The sequence below is a fragment of the Crocodylus siamensis genome, chromosome 6 (assembly GCF_052110815.1).
Source record: "Crocodylus siamensis isolate JL-2025a chromosome 6, ASM5211081v1, whole genome shotgun sequence".
NCBI lineage: Eukaryota > Metazoa > Chordata > Crocodylia > Crocodylidae > Crocodylus > Crocodylus siamensis.
Genome location: NC_143400.1, coordinates 27430514 through 27445048, shown reverse-complemented (window position 1 = coordinate 27445048; position 14535 = coordinate 27430514). Strand labels below are relative to the sequence as shown.

Genomic DNA, 14535 nt, shown 5'->3' with positions numbered 1-14535 from the left:
TGTTATATACAATCCCCTCCCCCACCCTGCCCCCTGCATCTGGGCCCCCAGCCCCCCAGCAAACCTAGGTGTCCTGGCGTTAGCTATGGGCTGTGCTATGCTGTTGCTGGCAGCTCCTCCCCGGTCTCAGCTGCACCACACAGGCAGTCACTTCTTGGAGATCTTGGCCTGCTTGTGCTTGGGGGGCGCCCAGCGGAGACAAACCGAGTCCACTGTGGGGGGGAGGGGCAGGAGTGAGTCCAGTCCTGGCATGACCCACCCCACCCCGCCTGAAGAACCCAGAAAAAGCAGCTGATTCTGGGGTGTGGGGGTTAAGAGTCACGATGCGCCCACCTCTGGGATGATGGATGAGTGTAACACCAGCCTAGGGTGAGGGCCAAGTGTAACGCCAGCCTGGGGCACCCAGCTCTGGGGATTGGGGGGAAACAGCTGGTGATGGCTTAGTGTAACACCGCTGGAATACAACAGCTGACTGCGATGCAACCAGCTCAGCGGGTGAGACCTGGCTGAGTAGAACAACAGAGTATAACATGACCAGTGCTGGGGTGGAACAGCTGGGAAGGCCAAGTGTAACACTATTTAAGTAGAGCCATAGGCTCAAATTGTGTCCTGGGTTCAGGCATGATGTGCCCAGCTCTGAGGCAGCCAACGGCTAAGTGTAACAACCCAATATAATGCACCCAGCTCTGAGGCAAACAACAGCCAAGCATAATGGGTCAGTATAATGCACTCAGCTCTGGGGTGGAACATGTGGGTGCAACGAGGCTACAGGAGAGCTGTCAAGGGGGTTTTGGGGCTGGGATAGGGTTCCCTCAGAAGGGCACAGACCCGACCATGGTGTGCCCAGCTGTGGGGCAGTGCCTGGCCAAGTGTAACAACATAGTTCTGGGGCAGAATATCCAAGTGCAACAAAGCTCCAGGAGAGCCCTCAAGGCGGCGTTTCAGGGTGAGATAGGGCAGGGCCAAGCTGGGGCCATGCTGCATCCACCTCTGGGGCACCCAACGGCCAAGTGTAACACTCTAACACAACGCACCCAGCTCTGGTGTGGAACTTCCCAATGCAACGATGCTCCAGGAGAGCCCCGGAAGCAGAGTTGATTTTGGGGTGGGATTGGGGTCTGCCGGCTGCATAGGGGCCAGGCTGGGTTGCACCCAGCTCTGGGGCATGTGATGGAGGTGGAACATACCAGTGATGGGTGGCTTCTTGTACTGGGCGCTCTTGAGGTGCTCCTCCACCAGCTTGGGGGTGACGCAGATGACGTGCTGTCCCTTCCAGTACTTCACCATGTTAAGTGACTGCAGCGTGCTGATGATGTCGTTCTGTGTGATGCTCGTCATCTGGCTAACGATGGGGCAGGGTGTCAGGGGGTAAGGAAATGGTACTAAGCAGGGAGGAGTGAGGTTGGAGGCTGGATGGCAGACAGTGTTAGCTGGCAGGTGGGGCAGTGTTATGGGTCCCAGGTATCTGGACATATTAGGACCACTTAGGTGGACATGCTGGTTGCAAGGGACCCATACAGGATTGGTTAGGTGAGCAAGCTGGTTCTTTATCTGGGCGTGCTGATGGCAGGAGCCTGGACATACTAGTTACAGGTTTCTGGGCATGCTAGTCTGCCAGCATGCTGGTTCCAGTATCCCAGTCAGACTGGTTCCAATTATGTGGGCATGTCTGTCCCAGTGTCCCAGCTATCTGGTCATACTATTCCCAATTATCTGGGCATGCTGCTGCCAACAGCCCAGCTGTACTGGTCTCAGTTATCTGGCCAAATTGGTCTCAGGAGCCTGACCATACTAGTCCTAATTATCTGGGCATACTAGTCCCACTAGCCTGGCTATACTGGTGCTAATTATCTTGAGATACTGGTTCCAGTAGCCTCAGTTACCCCCAGCCCTTACTGGTTTCCAAGCAAGTCCTTGCCCTTTACTGGTCCCACTATCCCAGCCATATAGGTCCCAGTTACCCAAACATACTGATCTCAATCACTCAAAAATAATGGTTCTGGCAAGTTCCCTGGCCTTACTGGTCCCAGTGCCCTCTCCCTTACTGACTGGCTACCCACTTATACTGGTCCCACTAACCACCTATTACTACTCCTAGTCTCTTGACCATACTAGTCCTAGTCTCTTGGCCCTAGTTTCACTCTAAATACTAAGCAGGAAGGGGCCATGGTCAGCCCCTGGCTGGGAGACCAGCCAAGGCTAGGCAGGAAGGGGCTGAGATGGCCCCCCAGCTGGGAGCCCATGCCCACTCACCTGAGGTCCTTGATGGACAGGGTGCCCCGGAAGTCCCGCAGGATCTCCAGGAGCACCCAGGACCAGTAGCTGCGGTAGCTCAGCTTGCCCAGGTCTGACAGTGGTTTCTCCGGTGACCCCACTGTGCTCTCCAGCTTGGACAGCTCGTAGCCTGCAAGGGGTAAGAAGATGTGGAGGGGGGTCAGGGCCCTGCTTCCTCTGGACCAACCTGGTCCTCTGATGCCGGGGCAGGGCTGTTGGGGAAGGAAACTCACTGAAGGCAATGAGGAATTTCCCGTAGCCCCGTCGCTGGTAGGGGGGCAGAGTGAGGATGCAGGCCACGTTGTTGCCGTCTGGAGACTCTTTCTCCTGGGGGGGGGGGAAGGGTGTGACAGAACCCAGCTGCCCCTACTCTCACCACCTCCCAAGAGCATCCCAGGGAGGGAACCCACGCTTCTGGCGGGCCAGCACCTTGGAGAAGTAGCCGACAATGTGGGCACCCTGGCGGTCAACCTCAGTGAGGATGTAGAAGACGAAGGGCTCCACGTCAAAGTAGAGGGTCTTATGGTCCAGGAAGAGCTTGGCCAATAGGCACAGGTTCTGGCAGTAGATCTGGGGGGAGAAGCGTTGGGATAGTTTCATAGTTTCTAGGGTCAGAAGGGACCTGAGCAGATCATCTAGTCCGACCCCCTGCCATGGCAGGAAAGAGTACTGGGGTCAAACGACCCCAGCAAGATGTGCATCTAACCTCCTCTTAAATACCCCCAGGGTAGGAGCCTGCACCACTTCTCTTGGAAGCTGGTTCCAGACGCTAGCCGCCCTGACCGTGAAGTAGCGCCTCCTGATATCTAACCTGAACCTCCCCTCTGCCAGCTTGTGACCGTTACTCCTGGTCACTCCTGGCGGTGCTCGGGGGAACAGGGACTCCCCCAGTGCCTGCTGATCCCCCCTGACTAGTTTATAACAGGCCACAAGATCCCCCCTCAGCCTTCTCTTTTGGAGGCTGAACAGGTTCAGGTCCTGTAACCTCTCCTCGTAGGGCCTGCCTTGCTGCCCCCGATCATACGAGTGGCCCTCCTCTGGACCCTCTCCATGCTGTCGGCATCCCTCTTGAAGTGTGGCGCCCAGAACTGGACGCAGTACTCCAGCTACGGCCTGACCAGTGCTGCATAGAGGGGGAGGATCACCTCTTTGGACCTGCTCGAGATGCATCTGTGGATGCATGACAAGGTGCGGTTAGCCTTCCTAACTGCCTCGCCACACTGCCGGCCCATGTTCATCTTGCAGTCAATGATGATGACCCCCAGGGGATGGGGCAGACTCCCAGGCATCCAGGCTCCCAGCCCCCGCCCCCCCCTTCCCAGAGAACTGGCAGCAGAAGTGGGATGAATGGAGCTGCTCACTGGTGGCAGTGGTGGGATGGGGGGGCACTGCTTCAGGGGCTCCCAGCTCCCCCTGCTCTCTACCCCCCATCCCACAGAAGCTCAGTATCTGGGTGCCCTCCCCCCCACTGACCTTGTGGTCTTTCCCGTCAACCTCATATACGGAGATGTTGCTCTTGCGGTAAATCTCCCGCCCCGGGGGCTGGCGCCACTGGCATTGCCCCTGCCAGAGTCAAGGAACAGGGTCAGGCCAGTGCCCCCCCGCCCCAAACCCCACCCCAAACCCCGCCCCTCACCAGGTGGAAGCGGTAGGTCTTCTCGAACTTCATGTACTTAAGGCAGTACTCGCAGATCCAGAGCTTCGGCTGCTTCCCATAATCCTCTGGGAAGGGTGAGAAGTACCAAGCGTCGATCTCGTAGTGCCCGATGTGGATCTTGTCCACGTACTTCACTTTGGTGATCTGGGGGGTGGGTGGGGTCAGCAGTGTCCCTCCCTCCTGGCCTGCTGCCACTGTCCCCACTGTGGTATCCCTCATTCCTGACCTGCAGCCCCCCCCCAGGCCTCTTACCGCCTCATGCTCCTTCTCCAGGGCGGCTGTGGTGGGGTCCATCTCTGCATAGGTCTGTGGGGAGAGGTAGGAGGGGGGCAGAGATAGCATCAGGCTGCGCCCCCTACCCCCAAAGCACCCCATATGGGGCAAAAACTAGGACACTACTGTATTTTCTCATGTAGAACATGCCCCTTTTGCCCAGCACCTGCGAGCAGAAGGATGCTACCATATTTTCTCCTATAGCACACGTCACTTTCCACCTCTCTACGGGGAAAAGAAAGCTACCGTATTTTCTCATGTAGATGTGCCTTCCAGCTCTCATACGGGCCCTGCAGTGCAAAAGCAAACTACTGTATTTTCTTGTATAGCACACATCACTTTCTAGCCACATATCACTTTTCCAGACACCCGCTGCAGGGCAAAAACAAACAAACAAACCAACCCTACTGTTTTGTCTCATGTAGAAGACATGCTTTCCAGGTCTCAGAGAGGCTGGGAGCTACCGTATCTTTTCACATAGACTGTGCCTTTTTACCCCTCCCTGCAAAGCAAAGCTACATTTTCTCATATACAATGGGCACCTTCCACTTTCCTTCACTCAGGATAAAGGGGAGCTACCGTATTTTCTCATGTAGAAAATGCCATCCCCCAAAAGGAAAACCTAGCTGTCGTATTTCCTGATACAGAATACGCACCTTTTATCTCTCATGCACCCCTGAAAAGCAAAAAGGAGCTACCATATCTTCCCGTGTAGAACATGTATGTTGCATCTCGCCTGCACCCCCTGCAGGGCAAAAGGGAGCTACTGTATTTCCTCATATAGAACACACACTTTGATCTCCCATACATGTCCTGCAAGATCAAAGGGAGCTATTGTATTTTCTCATGTAGACCACACACCTTTCATGTTCCATAGATCCCCTGCAGGGAAAAGAAAGGAGCTACCATATTTTTCCACAGAGAACACACACCTTCTGTTACTCATGCACACCCCTGCAGGATAGAAAGGAGCTACTGTATTTCCTCATGTAGAACACACACTACCTTGTAATTCCCACGCAGACCCTGCAAGGTCAAGGGGAGCTACATATTTTCTCGTATCAACACTGTGCACTGCACGTTCTACACACCCCTCCAGGGCAAAGAAAGGAGCTGCCATGTTTTGTAACGTAGGATATGCGGTGCCCCCCCCACCCCCACCTTCTGGACATGGTTGATCTCATCGTGCTTGCGCTTCTGGTTGCGGGTGATCTTGCGCTCGGGCTGCTCGGCCAGCTCACTCATGTACTGCTCCGTGTTCTTCTGCACCGCATCCTTGACCGTCTTGGTGAGGGCCAGCCGGTTCTTGTCCACCCACTCGTCCAGGCGCCGGTTGACTGCAGGGAGAAGGGCAGGATGAGAACGGCCGGGTCCTTGGGGGGTTGGGGGTACTGGGAGACTGGGACCCACACTCACAGCCGACATAGTGCACGTAGTACTCCTCCCGGGACTCCTGCTCGTTGATGCGGGACTGGATCACCTCGGCCGAGTCTGCAAGGAACGGGCGGTGTCAGGGGGGAAGGGGGGGTGCTGTCACTGCTGGGGGGGGAGGGGGCCCCACGTCACTAACGGGGCCTACATCACTGAGGCAGCCCCTGACGTCACTGCGGGGTGTCCTGCGTCACTCACGCCAGGCCCCGTCGGCGCGCCGACACAGGTAGGTCTCGCCGATCTCCACCGTCACTTCCGCCTCGCGCGGCGCGGGGGCCAGGGCCTGGGGCGGCGCTACCGCTACCGTCCCCCCCGACACCTCAGGCCCCGGCCCATCCCGCTCCGCTGCCTCCGCCGGGCCCGCACCCAGACCCGCCGCCGCCTCCATGGCCCGTCGCGCCGGAAGTGACGCGCCGCCGCGCCGGAAGCGCATTCCACGGGGGCGTGGTGACGTCACGAAGTGTGCGAGAAGGTGTCACGTGAGGTGTGTGGGGTGGGTCTAGCCGTGTCCCAACGTGCAGCGCAGCCTCGCCCCCTTCCCGACGCGTAACATCCCCCCCAGCCCCTCCCTTTTGCCTTTCAGGAAGCAACGGCTTGCTTATATTCCAGCTGCTCATCCTACACCAGACAATACAGTATCGAGCTCAGGGATGGGCCAGCTCCGCCCCCATCAGGCCCTAGACACCCCCCCCCCGCCCCCGTCGCCCCTACTGTAATTTCCCATGCGCAACAGACAAGGCTCCCAAACTCCATCAAGTATGGTATTTCCCCAGCTATAACACCTCCTCCAAAAATAACACCTGGTTTGGAAAGGCAGGAGGGAGTGAGCATGTGTGCACATGCGTGTTCAATCAAATCCAGTCAGATTCACTTTCAGACTGCTTGCCACCAGCTACTGTATTTCTCCCGCTATAACCCACCCCTCCCGAAACATAAGACCTGCTTTGGAAAGCCAGAAGGAAGACAGAAAAAAGAGGGATAGATATCTATTTAATGAAATCCAATCAGATTCATTTTCGCTAATTTTCAGGGGGTGTGGTACACAAGTCTATATGGTACTCAAAAGATGCCCTGCCCCGGCCGCCCTATTTGTCCCCTCTGGGGTAACACAGGTTAGTAGAGCCGGTGTCAGGGGATGCCATTAGTGCCAGGGGTTACGGTGACCTTTGACCTGGCTGAAATGAAAGGGGTGGGGGTTGAGTCCTGAGGCTCACACATGGCCTCCCACGATGAGAGACGGAATGTCAACTCCCCCAGGCCTCAGGTGACCTCCCCCCAGTCTTGAAGGTCCCCCTGATCCAATAGAAGCAACTTCAAGCTTCCTCTGGTCCAATAGGAACCTCCCAGATAGGAAGAGACCAACAGAGAGTCCAGGGCAGAGGGAATCCCTTCTCAGCTCCCAGCTCTGCAGCAGAGGATCATGGGAAGATTGAACTGGGAGGGATGTGACAAGGTGCCAGGTGGGACAGCCCAGGACACAACCGACCTGGCTCTTGCGAATCTCCAGGGATGGAGATGCTGCAACTCCTGAAGGATCATGGAAAAGTCGGGCTTCCCTTGAGGTCACCAAGGCTCTTCTCGAGGGCAAGGTTCTCCTGGATGAAACCATCCCAGTCCAGCATCTCCAATCTCTCTACCTGCCTGTTTCAATACTCAACCACCTCATGGCCAGCAATTTCCTCCACCTCTCCAGCCTCAGTTTCCCCTGCTGAAGCTTGAGGCCATTGCTCCTAGTCTACAGCCACCAATAAAGACCCAGAGCTAGACATGGGGGAGATGTGAGGGGCTCCTTGTCTCACGTGTTTCCCTCTGCAAAAGAACTTACGGAAATTGGGTGTGCTTTATAGGTGAGAAATACAGTAAGAGCAGTTTCTTGGCTGCAGGGATACTGGGCTACATGGTTGCATCTGGCAGGGAAGAGGAGGAAAATACAGTATTTTCTGGCACACACCACACATTTCCCTCTGAAAAAGAACGTGTGGAAATTGGGAGTGCGCATTATAAGTGAGAAATATGGGAAAAGCAGTTCTCTAGTCCAGGAGAGCAAGGATACTGGGCCAGACAGGTTGGGGAGAGAATATACTTGAATATAACACCCATGTTTTCCCCAGCTGCAGAAAAGCTAGCAGTAAAAATTTGGAGTGCACAGTATAGGTGAGAAATATGGTAAGAGCAGTTTCCTGGCCCAGTGTAGCTGGGATACTGGGCCACATGGGTTGGATCTGGCCAGGAAGGGCAGGAGGATACTGTAGTTTCTCAAATATAACATGACCCATTGGTTTCACCCAATAAACAGCAGAATGTGCACCCTTGCTCCTAAGCTGGAAAACTGCTCTTACCATATTTTTTTGCCTATAATGTGCACCCTTGCCGCCTCTGGGCTAGGTTCTTACCGTATTTCTCACCAAAAAAGCACACTCCAAATTTCCACCAGCTCTGTTTTTGGGGGGGGGGAAATGAGACACTCTTACTGTATTTATCATCTATAATGTGCACCCTTGCTGCCCTGGGCAGGCAATGCCCCATATTTCCCAGCTACAACACGCATTCCCAAATCCTGCCTGCTGTGTTTTTGGGGGGCAATATTTTTTCAAGCTGTTTCCGGGATGGGCACGAGCGGGTTGGCAGTGGCCCAGGGCCCCAAGGCCAGCACGGCCACGGGCTCCTCCTCTTCCTCCTCCTCCCGACTGCCCCCATGGTGCAGCTTCTGGTGCCGGGCAAACTGGGTCTTGTAGCGGAAGTGCTGCCCACAGGCGCCGCAGCCATAGGGCTTCTCCCCCGTGTGCACCCGCCGATGTTTCACCAGGTTGGAACTGACCCCGAAGCGCTTCCCGCAGTCTGGGCAGGGGTACGGCTTCTCCCCGGTGTGGGTGCGCTGGTGCTCCAGGAGGGTGGAGCTCTGGGCGAAGCTCTTTCCGCAGTCCCCGCAGGCATAGGGCCGCTCACCTGTATGCGTGCGCCCATGGGACACCAGGTGGGTCTTTTTCTTGAAGCGCCGGGCGCAGAGCCCACAGGCAAAGGGCTTTTCCCCAGAGTGCGTGCGGAGGTGCTTGAGGAGGTTGGAGCGCAGGCCGAAGCGCTTCCCACACTCGGGGCAGGGGTAGGGCTTCTCCCCCGTGTGTGTGCGCTGGTGCTTGGCCAGGTTGGAGGTGCGGCTGAAGCAGCGCCCGCAGTCATGGCAGGTGAATGGGGTCTCACCTGTGTGGGTCCGGCGGTGCTCGGCCAGCGTGGAGCCACGGGCAAAGCGACGCCCGCAGTCTGGGCAGGGGTAGGGCTTCTCCCCGGTGTGTGTGCGGACATGCTCAGCAAGTGTGGACCCACGGGCGAAGCTCTTGGCGCACTCACCGCAGGTGAAGGGGCGCTCACCTGAGTGCACCCGCTGGTGCTCCAGCAGGTTGGAACTCTGGCTGAAGCCCCGGCCGCAGTCAGTGCAGCGGTAGGGCCGGGCCCGCACCCTGGGCTGGGGCTCCAGGAGGCCCAGGAGGTTGATGAGGCCGCCTTCAGCCTGGCGCCGCCGGCGTCTCACGGGTGGCAGCGGGGCATCCTCGGCATCCTCAACTGCCTGGGCACCTGGGAGGAGAGAAGGGGATGGATGAAAGAAGGATGAGGGGCTCTCTCGGCCCCACCACCCACCCTTGCCTAGCGCCCTTGTGCTCTCCCACCTGCTCTTTGCTCAACACGGACCCAGCGGCCTCAGCAGATTAGGTGCTGGTGGCCAGGAGGTCTCTCCTCTGGCTCTGGGTTGTGGTGCCCAGAGGGGGTACGGACCCATCTCTTGTCTCTCCACTCGACTTGGGGGTCTAGTCATGCCTGGACTGCTTGGGGGGCTGGGAAATATCCCTCCCTTCTCCCGGTTCTCTGGGGTGCCGCAAATACCTCCCTTCTTAGAAGAAAGAAGGATGTTTCCTTCCCTCCGGTCCCTCTTGGGGTGCCAACACCTGCATCATGAGCTGGGTCTGGTAGTCAGCAGCACCCCCAGGGAGTGGGTTGGGGCTGCAATTTGCCCTCTGTGACAGGGGCAGGCTACCAGACCTGCCCCCCCAAGATGCCCAGGCTTCCCTGGGTGGTTGGGAGCTAGGCTTACGTGCTTGGGCGGCTCTGGAGATGTCCTCTTCTCCCCCCCCGACTTGAGGATCTGGGGTGCTGGGGGCTTCGCCTGGCTCCATTGGGCTGGTCCTCCCAGGTAGCTCTGCCTCTTTTCTGGGCAGCCCCACCTCTTCCTCAAGAAGCTCCTCCCTCTGTGCTGTGACCTGCAGGGGGAAAGTTGGAGGGTCACAAGGAAGTGGGGGTGCGTCATGTGCAGTGTGAGCCCAGTTATGGGCCGGTGTTTTATGTGGCTGGTTCCTCTGCTCCCCACAGAGCTGGTCGCATCTCAACACTTCCCTGGGCACTGTTATATGTGGCTGTAACCCCTCCCTCCTGCTCCACCCCAGAGCTGGTTATATCTTAATTCTCTCTCTGGGCAGTGTTATATGTGGCTGGTTCCCCTTGCTCCCCCCCAGAACTTTCCCTGGGCACTGTTATATGCAGCTGTGACCCCTCCCTTCTGCTCTCCCCCAGACCTGGCTGCTTCTGGGTGCAAGTTCCAGCAGGAGCTGCCTGGGCTACAACCACCCCCAACAGGGGTGCAAGCCCCCTCCCCAACGCCTGCACCCGTGGGAGAAGGGGAAGGAGCTGACAACACCTCGAAGCAAGAATCTAACACAGCCATGTCTGCGCTTTAATGACTGTATGGCAGATATATGGTTGTTAGATTTGCTATACAACCGTTACATTTCCTATATGGTCATGAAAGGGCATATGCAGCCGTTACATTTTCTATATGGTTGTTAAAGCGCAGATATGACTGTCATATTTTCTATACAGCTGTTAAAGTGCACATATGGCCATTATACTTTATATACAGTCATCAAAGCACATATATGATCATTATAGTTTATATACGGTTGTTAAAGCACATAGACAATCGTTATATTTTCTATACAGCTGCAATATTTTCTATACAGTCACGAAAGCACACATACGATTGTTATATTTTCTTTGCAGCTGCTATAACAATTATATACATGCTTTCCTGACTGTATATAAAATATATTTTATATACCAGTCCTTATATTTTATATATGGTCAGGAATGTAAATATGCAGTTCTTACAGTGGCCGTATAGAAAATATAACAATCATACATTGCTTTTATATATGGTCAGGAAAGCACATACAGTTGTGCACATATATGGTTGTTATAGTTTTATATACAGCTGTTATATACAGCCATTAAAGGGTATATGCGCCATCATATTTTATATACATCCATCATATTCTATATATGGGTGTCATAAATTATATACAGCCATTATATTGTATATACAGCTGTCATATTCTATTTTCCTGTCATGAAAGTGTATAGATGGCCATCATATTGTATATACAGCCACTATATTTTATATATGGTCATTAAAGAACACATATGCCTGGCCTATTTTATATCCAGCGTTTAAAGTGTCTATAGGGCCAGCATATTCTTTACATACAGCCAGCAAATTTTCTATATGGACATTAAAGTGTACACAAGGCTGTTTGATATCCAGGCATATAAGTGCATATAGAGCTGTTTATGTTTTATATACAGCCCTCATATTTTATGTCTGCCATCATATGGGTATATTTAATCCTCAAGAGGAGACTGGATAAGCACCTGGTTGGGGTCTTATGACCCCTCCCACCCCCAGTGCTCCTTCCTGCCCATGGCAGGGGGTCGGGCTCGATGATCTGTCTAGGTCCTTTCCGACTCATTGAGTCTATGATTCTATATATGCACTTTAATGACCATATATAGCTTATCATATTTTATACACGCCTGTCAGATTTTATATGCAGCCATTATATTTTATGTAGGGTCATAATAGTTAATATACAGCTGTTATATTTTATATATGGCCATTAAAAGGAATATATATGACTGCTTTATTTGACAGATATATGTATATATTCCCTTATTTTAAGGCCTATCATATGCTATGGATAGCCATTATATTTTATATATGGTCACCCTGTTTTCTATATGTCCATCATATTTTATATGTGTCTGTTATATTTTATATATGGTCATCAAGGCATATATACAACCTATTGTATTTTGTATATGCCTGTTATATTTTATATCCAGCTTTCATGGCATATATATACAGCAGGGATATTTTCTATACGGCCCTCAGACTTTGTATACAGCAGTTCTATTCTACATACGGTCCTTAAAGGTGTATATATGTAGGCATTATATTTTATGGATTTTATATACAGCCCACCATGGTACTGCACATCCTATAGCTATATAATCCCCAATATCTCTAGAGGAAGGAGGTGCCAATATATCCATGTCATACCCTATAGAGAACTGTAAGTCTCCATATAAATAAGACACCCAGAAATCCATTCCACACACTATACCTACAAAATCATAAGTTTCTCTCTATATATAGAATATGTATATATGTGTATACATACGTGTGTGTGTGTGTATATATATACACACACACGTACACACACACACATATACATATATATATATACACATACACACACACACACACACATATGTATATATATTTGAGAACCATAAGTCTCTGAATATAGACCCCTTTCCTGTAATATAAAGCTGTAAGTCTCCATATAAATAAGATATTTCTATTTCTGCACTATACATGGGGTACCATTGGTCTTCATATATAAGACATCTATAAGCACACCTCACGCACTATACATATGAAGACTTGCAGTATGCTATATGTAGGGGACTTATAAATCCATTTAAATATGCTATAAAAACAAAACCGTAAGTCTCTGTATAGATAAGACCCCTATAAACACAGGTCATGCACTATACCTAGGATACCATAAGTCTCCATATAGAGAAACCCCCTATAAACTAGGGCACACTAAGTCTCCATATAAATAAGACCTCTATAAACCCACCTCATGCACTATATACATAGGGTACCATAAGTCTCTGTATAAATAAGACCCCCATAAAGACCCCTCATGTGCTACACATAGGATAACATAAATCTCCATATAAGACCCCTATAAACCCATCTCATGTTATACACAGAGTACCATAAGTCTCCATATAAATTCCTTATAAGCACACCTCATGCACTACACATATGGAGACTTATGGTACGCTATATATAAGGTACTTATAAATCCATTTAAATATACTATAAAAACAAAACTGTAATTCTCTGTATAAATAAGACCCCTATAAACCCATCTCATGTGCTATACATAGGGTACCATAAGTCTCTGTATAGATACAGAGACCCCTATAAAACTACCTCATGTACTATACAGAGGGTACTGTAGGCCTCCATATAAACAAGACCCCTATAAACCCATTTCATGCCATATACATAGAGTACTGTAAGTCTCTGCATAAATAAGGTGCTCCAAAATCCATTTCCCGTCCAACGCATAGAAATAAGGTGCCTAGAAACCCATTTCACGTCCCAGAAATGCTGTAAATCTCCATACAAATAAGACCCTGATAAAATCATTTCTCACACCATGCATACAAAACCGTAAGTCTCTGTATACATCAAACCCCTATAAACCTATTGCATGCAGTGTACATAGAGTACCGTAAGTCTTTGTATAAATAAGACATGTATAAATCCATCACATGTGGTATACATAGGGTACTGTAAGTCTCTGTGTAGACAAGCTGCTCATAAATGCATTTCCTGTACAATGCCTATATAACCACAGGTTTTCCTAGAACCAAGTTCCTGATAAATCCATTTCCCACAGTATACATACAACACTGTAAATCTCTGTATACATCAGACCCCCTATAAACCCGTTCCCCTCCATGCTACGAGAACCATAAGTCTCTGTATAAATCAGACCACGATAATGCCATTTACTGTCTATGTCTAGAGAACCGTAAGTCTCCATATAAATCAGACCCATAAAAAATCCCTTTCTGTCTCTAAGGGGCATCTCTCCCTTAGCTCCTGCCTGATATCACCCCCATAATTTGTACCCCCTCTCCCAAAAGTGCCTCCCCCAACTGCTCCAAGGCCTGCTGGGAAATGCACTCTGCTTTGTTCTTGCATTGCAAACTCCAGAGCTGGGGGAAGGCAATGCAATACCCTTTCACACTGCCTTGGGGGGGGGGTTGCTGGGGTTAGTCTCCAAGGTGCAACCCTACTCTGCTGTGCTTCTGGCCTGAGTTGGGGTCCTGGCTCCATCCTCTGCAAGGCCCCAGAAGCTGGGAGATGGGGGGGGGAGGGTCCCCAGAGATGCTTCTCAGCCTGGGAAGAGAGACAGGAAGTGGAGCCCAGCCAGACAGGTGGTGGGAATGGGGGTCCCCTCCAGCAGTGGGGGGTAGGGGAGGACCAGAGAATCCAGGTTCGGGCCCCCTGTTCTCACCCCCACCTTCTCCCAGGGAACCCAGGCATCCGGGCTCCTAACACCCCTGGTCTTAGACCCAACCAACCCAGAGAACCAGATGTCTGGGCTCCTAAACCCCCTGCTCCCAGCCCCGCCCCCCACCCACGGAACCCAGGCGTCCGGACTCCTAACACCCCTGGTCCCACCCCCACAAGGAACCCAGGTGTCCAGGCCCTCCGCCCCCAGGCGCCCCAGCTCCCAAACCCCTGGTCTCACCCCCTCCTTCTCCCAGAGAACACAGGCATCCGGGCTCCCAGCATGCCTTTCTCTCGCTCATCAGCTCCAGGCCCCTCCCAGCGAACCCAGACATCAGCGGGGGGGCGGGATGCGCTGGAGCTAAGCAGGGACAGACCAAGTCGGCCCCCGGATGGGAGACGGGGGTCCGGGCTCCTGCGTCCTGAAGGGGCGGGAACGGCGGGAGCTACGCCTTAAAAACGACCTCCGCAAGCC

General features: G+C 52.6%; 2 protein-coding genes across 6 annotated transcripts; both read right to left on the bottom strand.

Moving 5' to 3' along the window:
* Nucleotides 1–30: 30 nt before the first annotated feature.
* On the bottom strand, nt 31–6056 carry KAT8 (lysine acetyltransferase 8). Of its 3 annotated transcripts, XM_090054718.1 has the most exons (11): nt 5834–6053; nt 5621–5695; nt 5366–5541; nt 4184–4237; nt 3911–4075; nt 3748–3837; nt 2704–2844; nt 2508–2601; nt 2254–2404; nt 1188–1342; nt 32–212 (listed from the first exon to the last, which is right to left on the bottom strand). In XM_090054718.1, exons 1-11 carry the CDS (start codon nt 6021–6023, stop codon nt 148–150), a joined length of 1356 nt encoding a protein of 451 aa, XP_089910844.1. In that variant the 5' UTR covers nt 6024–6053; the 3' UTR covers nt 32–147. The 3 variants fall into 3 exon arrangements, with proteins under 3 accessions (XP_089910845.1, XP_089910844.1, XP_089910846.1); XM_090054719.1 differs by lacking the exon at nt 3748–3837 and having other exon boundaries at nt 31–212; nt 5834–6054; XM_090054720.1 differs by lacking the exon at nt 32–212 and having other exon boundaries at nt 1202–1338; nt 5834–6056.
* Nucleotides 6057–6608: 552 nt separating this feature from the next.
* Nucleotides 6609–14497, bottom strand: LOC149861959 (uncharacterized). Of its 3 annotated transcripts, none has more exons than XM_090054728.1 (4): nt 14302–14497; nt 13844–13946; nt 9720–9885; nt 6609–9205 (listed from the first exon to the last, which is right to left on the bottom strand). In XM_090054728.1, the coding sequence occupies exons 1-4, from the start codon at nt 14343–14345 to the stop codon at nt 8226–8228; spliced, it is 1293 nt and encodes a 430-aa protein (XP_089910854.1). In that variant the 5' UTR covers nt 14346–14497; the 3' UTR covers nt 6609–8225. The 3 variants fall into 3 exon arrangements, with proteins under 3 accessions (XP_089910854.1, XP_089910855.1, XP_089910856.1); XM_090054729.1 differs by having other exon boundaries at nt 9792–9885; XM_090054730.1 differs by lacking the exon at nt 13844–13946 and having other exon boundaries at nt 14302–14444.
* Nucleotides 14498–14535: the final 38 nt, after the last annotated feature.

What these genes read in the sequence shown, in the direction of transcription:
- KAT8 (XM_090054718.1), bottom strand. Translation starts at nt 6,023, where the DNA reads ATGGAGGCGGCGGCGGGTCTGGGTGCGGGCCCGGCGGAGGCAGCGGAG. An exon ending in GCGCGCCGACGGGGCCTGGC is followed by an intron (nt 5,696 to 5,833) that starts GTGAGTGACGCA and finishes CGTTCCTTGCAG; the next exon opens with ACTCGGCCGAGGTGATCCAG. An exon ending in GAAATTCCTCATTGCCTTCA is followed by an intron (nt 2,405 to 2,507) that starts GTGAGTTTCCTT and finishes TACCCCTTGCAG; the next exon opens with GCTACGAGCTGTCCAAGCTG.
- LOC149861959 (XM_090054728.1), bottom strand. Translation starts at nt 14,345, where the DNA reads ATGCTGGGAGCCCGGATGCCTGTGTTCTCTGGGAGAAGGAGGGG. An exon ending in TTCTCTGGGAGAAGGAGGGG is followed by an intron (nt 13,947 to 14,301) that starts GTGAGACCAGGG and finishes CTCTCTTCCCAG; the next exon opens with GCTGAGAAGCATCTCTGGGG. An exon ending in CAGGCCAGAAGCACAGCAGA is followed by an intron (nt 9,886 to 13,843) that starts GTAGGGTTGCAC and finishes TTCCCCCTGCAG; the next exon opens with GTCACAGCACAGAGGGAGGA.